General features: G+C 45.1%; 1 protein-coding gene across 1 annotated transcript in view; it reads left to right on the plus strand.

The window, feature by feature from the left end:
* Positions 1–2,792: 2,792 nt before the first annotated feature.
* ZNF197 (zinc finger protein 197) overlaps positions 2,793–12,553 on the plus strand; it is a 14,911-nt gene continuing 5,150 nt past the window's right edge. Inside the window, exons 1-4 of the mRNA XM_004708651.3 lie at positions 2,793–4,017; positions 5,213–5,372; positions 5,733–5,824; positions 8,809–8,935. Of these exons, the coding sequence (XP_004708708.3) occupies positions 3,619–4,017; positions 5,213–5,372; positions 5,733–5,824; positions 8,809–8,935 (778 nt within the window). The 5' untranslated portion in view covers positions 2,793–3,618. The remainder of the gene's footprint in view (positions 4,018–5,212; positions 5,373–5,732; positions 5,825–8,808; positions 8,936–12,553) is intronic.

Here is a 12,553-nt window from a genome sequence, read left to right on the forward strand (position 1 = left end):
CTAGTAACGGCTCCAGAGAGACATCGCCAGAGTAGCAACTCCAGACGGTTTTTTGATTTTTTAAAGGAGGGACCAGTTGCCATCTTTGATATTAGCAAGCTACTGGTATTTGAAAACAAAACGTAGACCACCCAGGCAACTGATAACATCACAGAAGAGTTGACCACCCAAGACCAGTAGGAAGACCGTACACTCAGAATAAAGGTCAGGTTTTGTTTGTTTTGCGAGCGTGCACACACCAAGGTCATTGCCATCCGGTCAGCAGCTGTGACTACTTGCTACTTTTCCCGTTGGACAGCTTGCCAGGTGAACGCTGTATTACGGACTAGCATTTGGAAAACGTTTGAGAGCCTTCACGATGACTGTGCCAAAGCCACCCCGAGCGGGTTAGAGTCGAACTGTGCCCAGTAGGGTTTGCAGTAATTTTCAGAAGTAGAGCACTGCCCTGGGCGGGGCTCTCCAGCGTGCCAAACCCCTGGGAATCCTGGCCCAGCCTCATTGATTGGAAACCTTAACGATCAGAATAGTCAGGACACGCTCAGCAGCCAACCCATGTGTACACCATTCGCCCCCCAGGCACTCCTCGTTCTGCACCACAACCAAACCTGTTGCCAGTTGGGGTGACACCCACTCGGGGCAGCTGTGTGTGTGTGTGTGCGCGTGTGTTTCCACAACAGACCATCTTTGTTAGGTTTTCTTGACTGTGCAGTTGTTTGCCAGCCCTCTCTGTAGGTTAGCCATCAGTCACGCACTGCTTGTGACAGCGAAGCTTGATTTGATGGCAGCGGGCTTTGGGGGGTCTTTATGAAGGCAGGTTCCCAGGCCTTTCTTCCGTGGCACCAGTGGGTGGGTTTGAAATGCCAATCTCTGGGTCAGTAGCTGACTGCAAACCCATGCACTATCCAGGGACCTCCCGCTTCAGCATTTGCTGTGACTGAGTCTAACTTCCCTCACAGCCGCATAGGATAGTGTCCAACTGCCTCTGGGGGTTGATGAGGCTGGATCTCGTGAAGAAAGCCTCACCTTGAGGCACCTTGAGCTTAGCAGCCCAATTCATAACCCCGTTTACCTCCAGGGCCCCTTCTCTATCAGTACAGCGGTGCATCTGTTAATCTCTGATGGCACAGCTATACAGCAATGCCCTGTAGCCATAAGAAGGTAGGAGAGGCCATTCCTTTTAAGTACTGGCATGAAAGATCTCTAAGGTGTATTGAGAAAGGTGCCACACATTATTCATGGTCTTCTACCTTTTGTGGGAAAAGTGAACTGTAAACTAACATATGTACATATTGTCTACAATGTTCAGAGCTGAACATGCATAAGAAACTAATAAGGAGTGGGAAACAACACAACCTGTATTATAATTTTGGATTTTGAACCAAGTCAATTGATTACCGGTTAAAAAAACCCCAACAAACAGAAAACAAGGGAAAATGGAAAGTGAAAACTCTTTAAATAATTGCTCCTTCACAAATGATGTATGTATGGATTGTGATGAGTTGTATGAGCCCTTAATAAAATGATTGTTTAATTAAAAAAAAAAAGAAAACCAACCAAACAAACAAAAACACTTTTAAGATCTTTCTCTCTGGCATCTGTCAAGGGTCTAGTTATAAAGTTGGAGCTAAGGTTGTCTGATAAAATGAAATATACCCCATTAAGCTTGAATTTATGACAAATATTTTTAATATAAACATGTTCAAATTATTGAATGAAACACTACAATTTAAAATATTTTATTTTTAATAAAACATTCAAATTAAAAATAATAATAACGATTGCTCCTTGCTTAGAGGAGAAGATTGCTCTCCCTGCTCTGATTCTTTTGCCCTCTCCACACACTGACCCCAGAGGTTCACTCTGAATCAGAATCAATCGATCGATGGTTGTGGGTTTGGGTTTTTAGATGGAGCCTTGCCTCTAATGTTTCCTTCCTTCCTCTGTGTGCAAAACACAACTCTTCTTCTCTGTTTCATTGGCCCTTCATCCACATGTCATATCATTCAATTATTCAGTCATATCAAGAAGAGTTGTACAATTAATTGTCATCAGCTTCAATGCTAGAATATATTCTTTCTTGTACTCGTGATCCATGTAATTACTTTTTTCTAATTGTGGAAAAATATACACAAGACATTCTCCAATTCAACAACCTCTACACGTATAATTCATTGCCATTGATTATACTCTGTTTTGTACAACCATTACTGATATCCTTTTCCAAATTATTCCACCATCATTAACATAAACTGAATGCCCCCTCAGCAGCAAATCTTCCTCCTTCACCTATGGCCACCATTTGTCATGTTTCGTTTCTTTTTCTTTTTTTGTGAGTTTTCTTCATAGAGTATTCAAATATCATAACTTCCATAATTAAATTGCCTTTTTAAAAGTTGTATGCACATCATGACAGTCAGTTCTAATGCTCCCTCCTGCCTTCCCCATTCATTGTTTCCTGCTGAAATCCCGTCACCCTGGCCGACCCACCTGCCCCAACGTCCCTCCTAAACCACGCGTCTGCTATTGTCTCTGTGCAGCCACTCCTCCTGTGCTTCATAAACTGGGGATCCCAACAGAAACAATAAAAAACAAAACTGCAACAACAACAAAAAAAACTGCATGAAGAAAATAACAACAATGTAAAGATAAAAATAAAAAGAAAGAAAGAAAAGACCACCATCAATATTTTAAAAGCCAGAGACAAAATTTCTGCCATGGAATAAGCAAGAAATACTTGAGCCTAGAGCAAATTCAGGTTGAGTCAAGGGGGAGGTCAACTGACCAAGTATCATATTACACCAGGTTTGAGCCACCAGGATCAAGTTTACCATATCCTCTGATCGGAAAGCTGCTACTATCAGAGTTCCTTGCTTGCAAAGCACATTCCTGTCCTCCTTTGCTTTCAAAATCCCTTTTCTTCCTGGAGCAGTGTTCCTGACACTCCAGTAACCCTTTTATTTTTCTTTTAAAGCCCAGTCCATCCAGAATCACCTTTTTCCTCATCCATTCTGTGCTTGCTTGTTCTCCTCTTCAGCATTCTATTTAAATGGTGTTTATTTTTCTGCTAGGTTATAAGCAAGCTTAGAAAGGGCCCGGGTCTGATGTCAACTTGAGGGTGTTGTCATCTGTGGCTGTTGGGAACAGAACTTTTATAATCAGCAACGTTTAAAAATAGCTATGCCCATCAGCCAAACTATTTTTCTTCTTGGAGTTTATACCAAAGAAATCAGCGGTGATATAACCGACACGCTAGCAAGGGGAGTCACTCTGGCCTCACTTATAATAGTGGGACAACGAGGAGTCATCCAGATGCCTAACAACAGGGGGCTGCTTGAAGTATGATCACGTGTAGTACTTAAAAACAGCAGTGTAGTGGGAGCCCTGGTAGTCTAGTGGTTATTCATTGCTCCGCTAACAGCAAAAACAGCAGGGTAGTCAGTTGAACTTGCTCACCTCATGCTGATGACTGAGAGTTGAATGAGGTCTTAGAGAGCTTGACTATTTCTCTGGGCTAATTTTAACAATGATTTCTTGAGATCTTGTAGATGCTGCTGCCCATACTGTGAAGAAGAAGTCAAGGAGTGAGGTTGGCCCAGAGAGGAAGGAGACTTTTCTCGAATGACAACAATGACAAGAGAGAACTGGACCCACAGTGCTCTGAGACAAGAGAGTCTTGTGAAAGGGAAGGATGATGTCTGGAAGTGGGGCACCGGCCTCCCAGGGAGCAGCGCCTCTGTGTGGGAGACCTCCCACTTGCACTTTAGACAGCTCCGTTACCACGAGACGTCCGGGCCCCAGGAGGCTCTGAGCCGACTCCGGGAGCTCTGCCGCCGATGGCTGAGGCCAGAAGCACGTACCAAGGCCCAGATCCTGGAGCTGCTGGTGCTGGAGCAGTTCCTGAGCATCCTGCCTGGGGAGCTCCGCACCTGGGTGCAGCTGCATCGGCCCGGCAGTGGGGAGGAGGCCGTGGCCCTTGTAGAGGAGCTGCAGAGGGACCTTGATGGACCAGCACTAAAAGTAAGAAACTGCTGAGGGGGTGGGGGTCCGCCTGGGACAGAGGCAAGGAGACAACAGGGTGGGCTGGAGGGTGATCTTGTGGATTTAAAAAAAAAACAATACCACAATAGCAAGCCCAATGCTAATTAAAGTTGGCCCATGAGCCTTTGGGACTCTTTAGAGTATCTATAGAGCAATAGATTTATGATGAGAGTCTTTGGACCCAACTCAAAATCAACAAAAAGACATGGCCTCAGCTTTGTCCATCCCCCCACCCCCCCCCTGCCACACACACACACAGTGATGCTCTCTACTGCAGAGGCTGGTCCCGAAACGGGAAGAGCACAGTGTTTATAGTGTTCCCTAAATAGAAGCTTTTGTATTGCTTGTGTAAGTCCATTTGGAATGATGATGTCAGCCCAGATCTGCTAAGACCTCACCTTGTGGCTGGGTGCCCTTGCTGGAGACCCTGGGAGCCAGGGGACTGGGGTGAAATATTTGAATCTGAAACAAATTCATATCCTTGACCACTAAGTGGGAATCTTAAGATAGCCTCTGGTATTTGAGTAAGATCCCTCTCTGCCAATTTGTAGCTCATTAGAAACCCATCTATAGATGAAATTTGACCTAGAACTTAAACTTGGGAGTGGTACCAAGGATGGGCGTATTTGCCTGCTTTAATCGTAAGAATGAAGTGTTTTAAAGCTGTGAATTTAATTAAGGATCACTAAACCAACCTCTTCCTCCCTTGAGGTTAGAAAACCGTCAGGAAAAGGTGGATGAGTTACTTCAGGTTGGTCAGACGGGTAACGTGCAGCAAAGCAAAGTGTGTAAACTCCCTGTCCAGTGTGGGTTTTACTGGGGCAGGATGGGCTCCGTAATGGGGAAAATCGATGGCAGAGTTGGGATTGAACCCAGGTCTGACTCTAAAATCCATGCTCTTAATTACTGCTCGTTACTTCCCATTCCCTCCTTAACCCACCCCCAGGTCTGGCTCTGTCCCCACTGTTCTGTCCACTGTCCTCTGGAAAGGTCACGAGTGCCACAGGGCATAATGGCAGCTCCATTGTTCTCATGGCAAAGGTTTACTGCTGTTGTGATGCCCCCTACTGGAGGTGGGTATCTCTGATCTCAGGTAGAAGGAGGTCCGAGGTGGTTAGGTGAGTCCGTTTTCTGGAGGTACCAGAAGAGCCAATTTATTTTGTCTTGTGTCCAGGTTCCGGTCCGTACGCAGGTCCAGGACCCTCTGCAGGAGGGGAGGAGCTCTTCAGGAACACCACTTCCTTCTGCACTGGCTGGTTGTCACCGATCAGGGGGAGCGTGCCCGAGTCCTCTGACTGACCCAGTGGTGTTTAACCCCCAGGATCTTCAACATGGTACTTACTCAGTGGCCCTGGCTTTGGACTTTCTTAGGACTGCCCTCTGTCTGGCACACACCCCTGCTCCCAGGTTGCTACTTCCACTCCTGCTCTGGATGGGAAGTCTCACAGCGCCACGCTCTTTCTGCTGCTTCACCTCTTCTTGCTCTCCCTGGCCCTTTTCTGGGTCTCTCTGCCCCTCTATCCCTTGTTCTTGCTACTCATTGAGTTGTTCCGGCCCTGAACTCAGGGTCCCTCGGACAATGTTGGTGGGTCATTTTAAAGCCGTAAATATGTGACTTGCGTGTAGGAGCTAAGGGGCGTGTGGCGGTGAACAGGGCAGGAGTCACCTGACATGCAGCTGTTCTTCTTCCTCAGAACCTCTGGCCGCCGAGGTGTCTGCCCGTTCCCAGGAAGAGAACCCAAGAAATCAGTTAATGGCCCTCATGCTTCTCACAGCCCAGCCCCAGGTAAGGTCTGGTCCTCGTCTCTTCCTGACGGAGCCCTGGGGGCAGAGTGGTTACGAGCTGTGCTGCTGACGGCAAGGTCAGCACTTGGAACCACCAGCCACTCCTCGGGAGAAAGATGAAGCTTTCTACTCCCACGGGCAGTTGTACCCGGCCCGAGGGCTCGCTGAGTCGGCGTTGACCCTGGCAGTGGGTTTGTGTATTGCTTGTCGTCTCTGAGGCCCTGTCTAGACTTCTCAGTGGTTCCGTGTTCTCTTGCATCGGGTGCTTCAGAGTCCCGGCGGTGCCAGCTCATACACAAGGTGTGTGCTGCTGGGTGACAGACTTTACGTGGGGACTCATTTCTTAGTTTTATTTCCTTGTTCAAACCTTTTCTTGTGAATTTGGTGGGGTGTTTACATATCCGATCATCGTTCTTACATTCAGCAGCTTAACTTCTCAGACCTCTACATCGCTGGCTTTGTCACCCCAGGCCTCCCGCCTGCTTCCCCTATCTCTGTCTTGCAGTGTACTCTCTTCCCCTCACCCCGGGTGCCTGTCTGTTCCCTAAGCCATGCTTGCTCTCCTCTCCTGCCTCTCCCACCCCTGCTAGCCACCAGGGTCTGAGTTTCCTTGTGACTAACTTCACTTGGCATAATGTCCTCCAAATCCACCCACATCATGAGGTATTTCAGCGTTTCATCATTATTCTTTGATGATGTGTACTATTGGGCCGCTAACTGCAGGGTCAGCAGTTTGAAACCACCAGCTGCCCTGTAGGAAAAAGATGGGACTTTGTACTCCCCTTAAGAGTTCCAGTCTTACAACTGGATTATTAGATCCAAACCGATAAGACAGGGGAGGCTGCCAGGAAACAGGGAGCTCACAAATGCAATAAGGAAGAAATGTATTGGAATTTATTGTGGTGATTACACGACTCATATGAATGTGATGGAACTATTGAAATGCATATGTGAATTTTATGTTGGTAGAACTTAAAAATAAACAAACTAATTAAAAAACAGAGAGAGTTACAGTTTTGGAAACCCATAGGGGGCAGTCCTACCTGTCGTATAGGGTTGCTGTGAGTCGTCATCACTTGATGGCAGTGAGTTTGGTTTTTTGCTTTATATACCAAAGTTTGTTTACCCATTCTTCCACCGATTGGCATTTATGTTGTTTCTATCTTCTTGTCGTTGTGAACAGTACTGCAGTGACCATGCGTGTACATCTATCTGTGTGTCCTGTGTGCTTTATTTCTGTCGGGTATGTGCCAAGTAACTCCGTTGCTGGATCCAAGGCCATTTCCATCCCAGTGTTCGTAGAGGCGCCAGACTGCTTTGCTGTGCTGCCCTGCAGTCCCACCAGCAGCGTGGGAGGGGTCCAGTCCCACTGCACCTTCTCCAGCCGGTGCTGCTCTTGCTCTTTTGAGCGCTGCTATCAGTCTGGGTGCGGTGGGATCTCCTCATTGCTTTGATCGCTAATGATTCCGCATCCTTCATCGTATTCTGTCGGCGGCCCGAGTTTCTCCTCTGATGAACTGCCCCTGTGCCCTCGGCCCATTTCTTAAGTGGATTTTTCATCATCATCTTGTTGAGGGCTTAAGCTTTCTTTTTCTTTCTTTTTTAAAAATTGATTGGGATTAGGACACATATTAAATCATTCCATAGTTCAATCCCATCCAGGAGAATTGTGCATTTGCTTCCACAATCAGTTCCCAAACATTCTTTTACTGTGTGGATCCCTTGACTCCATCACAGGTTCACCCTGCCCCTACCTCTGTGCCCCCTCCCCCCTATTCCACTTGCTGACTCTATAGGTTTATCGGTCCTAGTTTTCATACACCCAAAACCGAAAAAACATATACTGCTACTTCAAGAGGGTGATCCCCAATGACATAACACTCCTGATATACTCCCTAATATGTACAATCAAAAGCCAAATATAACAATACAACCCCCAAATACATAGGATTTGGAAACCAGGTCAGACCCAGCACACATCCTTGGGGGAAACTGCTGGCAAGTTGTAACTATTCAAGTCAGTCTTATGCCTTTGACCTTCTGCACTCAGCTCTCCAATGCAAAGCAGTTTCCCAGACTGTAGTCTGATACTCATCCCTCCCTTCGACTTCGGATTGTATGCTTCACAGCCTTCGGTGACTGATGATGGTGTGCTTTTCCATGTGGACTTAGTTGACATCTCGCTTCGATGGCTGTTTGTTTGGAGACAAGCCTTTAAGACTCCGGACACTCTTTTATCTGATAGCCAGGCACCACCTAATTTCTCGGCTGTATTTTCCTGTAGCACCTGTCTCCTCTGTGTTCCCTTCCTGGAGGCGAGTACTGAGCAGGAACATCATGTAAGAACTAATTGCTCTTTAGTTGGAGCTGGGATTTAGTGTGTGCCCCAAACTTATACCTGGATTTATGTTTGTTTGTTTGTTTTTTCTTTCAATTTATTATTATTTGGGAATTAACCCAAATGACATGTCATTGTATTATTCAATCTCATCAAACAGGCATTGTGCCATTGCTTTCATAATTGGTTTCCAAACATCCCATTTCTCCCTGGGTACCCTGACATCATCTCCCTTTTATCACAACCCCCGCTCCCCCTCCTCCCCCCACCCTTTGTTCTACTTGCTATCCCTATGGGTTCATTAATCCTGGGTTTCATTTACTGAAAAATAGAAAAACTTGTATTGCAACCTCAAGAGGGTAATCCGCGCCCCCCATAGCATCTCTGAGATGTGCTCTAATGTGAGCAGACAAAAACCAAATGCAACAGAATGATTGTCACAGGCTTGCCAGAATAATACATATCTTATTCCACATATAGAAGCTGTTACAGATTTTAGAAATTAGTCCCCTGGAGGACTCCTGACTTCTGCTTGATATCCCTTACCCACTTCTTGGCTACACAAAGTGTCCTTCCCATAAGCAAAAGGAGCCTTTCAGTCGGGGAGCTCCTGAGCCGGGGTAACTCCCACACACCTGTTGTTTCAGGAATTGGTGATGTTTGAAGAGGTCTCTGTCTGCTTCACTTCCGAGGAATGGGCCTGTCTGGGCCCAATTCAGAGGGCCTTGTACTGGGATGTGATGCTGGAGAATTATGGAAATGTGACCTCACTAGGTAAGCACCCCTTTTCCCATAGCACTAGTCTTTGTCTTATTGATCTTTGCTTATTGGTTTTCAGACTATCATGGTGATATGTATTTATGTTGGGAAAGAAAGAAAATTAGAAGAAAACCGTTTTCTCAGTGCTACTTTTTCCAACAGCTACTATCAACATTTGACATTTTGAGTCAAACTTTTTTATGTGTTTGCTGTGTGTGTGTGTGTGTGTGTGTGTGTGTGTGTGTGTGTGTAGCCTACTTTCCCTTATTTTCTCCTTCCCTCAAAACACCCCATTCCTGTAGAGGCTGTCAATCGTTCCAGGAGAAGACAGTCTCCCCTTCCTCCCGCTGAGGACCCTGGGTTCCATCTGCGGGCCTTCAGTCAGCAGGCCAGAGCATGGAACGGACTCAGCCTCCACGGGCTCCTGTGTGCCCCCTTGTGTTAATAGACACCGCCAGTCATGTCTGTATGTTGCTGTGTAATTTGTACCGTAATGCAGTCAGTGATTTCCTTATTGTGATGGTAAGCATCTCGGTGCTGAGGTTTATTCTTTAGAAGTAGAGTTACTAGGGCTAAGCATTGGAATGGTCCTAGGGCTCCTAATGCCAACAACTCTGCACGGTGCTCACTCTCCTCTTCCCCCTTTACCTGTAGAGCACTATCATGCTCTTTCTGCTCCCCCCTCATTGGTGAAGCAATTAGCTAGGCCAGCAGTTCAAATCCCCCAGCCACTGCGATGGAGTGTTTACACTCATAAAGGGTATTGAGTAATCCCGTGTGTGTGTGTGTGTGTGTGTGTGTGTGTGTGTTTTCGTTAATTTGATTATTAGCCCGGTTGAAATCTTTTTACATGTTTATTGGTCATTTTTCTTCCATTTATAAAATTTCTGCAGTTCTCGAGCATGGAACTTAATTTCTTTTATCTAATCCTTTGTCAAACTTTACATGTATTTTTCCCATTTTTTAACTGTCAGCATTAGTTTTTAATTGTTTTGTTTGCCGTTCAGGGTTTATTTTAAAATTGCTATATTTTATAGCTGACTGTGTTTTAGATAGGAGTTTACAGAGCAAATTCGGGTCCCGTGTAACAGGATTTGTGCAGCTTGCCCCGGGACTTTGCTGACCGTTGTTTCGATGTGTCTGCATTCTCAGGGCCCGCTCTATTTGTTCTGTCTCCTTTGGTTGACCTCCCTGCTCCTCCTTGCTTCTCATCTCTACTTTTGGGTAAATGTTGAACATTTGGTGTCATGTCATTGATATTGCTTATTTTTATTGCCAGTCTATAATTTGGCTGAAAGGTGACCTCCAGGTGTGCCTTCTGTCCCCGGTTCAGAGGACATCTTAGGATGAAGTTTCTTTGGTGCCTTTGATCACAAACTGCTGGTATCAGCTAAGGAAGTGCAAAGAAATGCCACTGAGTTTTGTACCTTTATCTTATATCCTACATCTTGTTAAACTTTGTTACTTCTGCAATTTTTTTAGTGGCTCCACTAGTCTTTGCTATAATCAAGATCATTTTATGAGCAAACATGGATCACTTTTCTCTCCAGTCTAGATGCGTTCAGTCCATTGCTCCTGCCTGGGTGCGCTGGCTGAAACCCTCTTGAGGAAGCGAGGCGGTTCAGCACTTGATTACTCACCAGCAGCCTGGGCCTTGAGCCCTCCAGGGTGTCCATGGGAACAAACATCGCAGGAAACCCTTTGTGGCCGCTTACCTTACCGCATAGGGTGGTTATGACTTGGGATTGACTACAGCACCACTGAATAGAGCTGGGAGAGAGATGGCCTTTCCTGGTTGGTCCTCCGAGAGGGAATGCATGCAGTGGTTTACCGTTAAGTGTGATGTCAACAACTAATTTTCTGTAGGTGTCCATGATCAGGTTGAGGAATTTCCATATCTTCTAATTTTTTAATGTTTTTGCCATGAATGTTGGGTGTTGTGGGCTGCTTGCTCTGTGTCTATTGAGATAGTCATGTGTTTTTCTCTATTGATATGGTGCATTCTATTCATGGGTGTTAGATTGTTTTGGGTGATAAATGTTCCATTCCTGATATATATATCAGGTTAATGTTGGTTAATGTTGCATGATCATTTATATATGTTGCTGGATCTGCCTTGATAATATTTTATTGAGAATTTTTATACCTATTCATAGACTTACTGGACTGTAGTTTTATTTTTTAGTGTTGTTGCTGTATTTTAATAATGACTGCATAGAATTTATTTTTTGAGATACGTGCCACTGCTTATTTTGGGAAGAATTTGTAAATAACTGGTATTCATTCTTTAAATGTTTGGTAGAATTCACCAGTGAAGTAATTGCCCATCGACTTTTCTGTATGGATAGGTTTCATCTTGTTTTGTTTTGCTTTAGCACTACACCTCAAGCTCTACTTGTTATAGGTCGATTCAGATATACTACTGATTTTTAGAGGTTAGTGGTTACATGTTTGACTGCTTACTATAAGGTCAGCAGTTCAAAGCCACTAGCTGTTCCTCAGAAAAAGATGTGCCTTTCTACTCCTGTAAAGAGTTAGTGCCTTGGAAACTCACAGGGACAGTTCTACCCTGTTCTATAGGGTCTCTGGGAGTCAGCATCAACTCAATGGTAGTGAGGGTTTTTTTTAGTGTTTGGGGTTTTTTTAGAGGGTAGTTATATCTTCCTAGGAATTTGCCCATTTTGTCTCAGTTGTTTAATTCATTGTCACACAATTGTTTGTAGATTTCTTCCTTTATAATTCTGTTGTTTCTGTAAGCCTGGGAGCAGTTCCCAGAGGGGTGAGTTTTGAGCTTTAAAGATACAGGTAGAGGGTCTGTAGGGAGTTGGGAAGAGTAAGTGCAGTCGGGCAGAGAACAGAGCGAAATCATGACTTGTTTGGATGACTACAAGTAGACCAGCCATGCTAGATTCATGGGCAACAACGTGCTCTTAAGAAGTGATATCAGAAAAAAAAAAAAAAAAGCAGAACAAATGAATAGAAGTGCGCAACACAGGTGTCTATGTATAGTTATGAATTTCGTGAGCCCCAATAAATTTAAAAAAAAAAAAAAAAGAAGTGATATCAGAAAAACAAGCAGACAGTAGCTGTGCTTAGTCACTAGTACTCTGTCCTGTAGGAGCCATCGAACATTTCGTGCATTAATGTGTGTCTGGAGGTAACATACGTCAATGTGGGTGCAAGAGGCGCGATGACTGTGACGGTGCAGGCTAAGTGGCAGCTTGGTTGGATCGTGCTCTCAGTGCTTTGGCAGTCAGGTAATGATGTAGTCATCCTTGATGTTGGGTACTGAGATGCTCACCCTCCTTGTCACTGATCTTCACATGATGTCCTGATCATGTTGATAGTGAGGAGTGGGTATATCATGCAAGTTGACTTATTTAGCAATTGCTTTGTTATATAATGGAGGAGAGCTCTTTTCTAATAGCATCTATGTGTCAGCTGTCATTGAGGGACACTGATGGCCTGTTTGAATCCAGAGAGCACTCCTTGATCTAATCCCTATGGACAGGGAAACTAGATTTCACTAAGGAATTGGCCTACGACACCTCCCTGTCCCTGCAGCCATGTGGAAGTGGAGTAGGGTAAGGTGATTGGCAGTTTGCCAGAGTCTCCAAATATTAAAGCCTGACC

The sequence above is a fragment of the Echinops telfairi genome, unplaced genomic scaffold (assembly GCF_000313985.2).
Source record: "Echinops telfairi isolate 266 unplaced genomic scaffold, ASM31398v2 ScPeMD7_4225;HRSCAF=4972, whole genome shotgun sequence".
Classification (NCBI taxonomy): domain Eukaryota; kingdom Metazoa; phylum Chordata; class Mammalia; order Afrosoricida; family Tenrecidae; genus Echinops; species Echinops telfairi.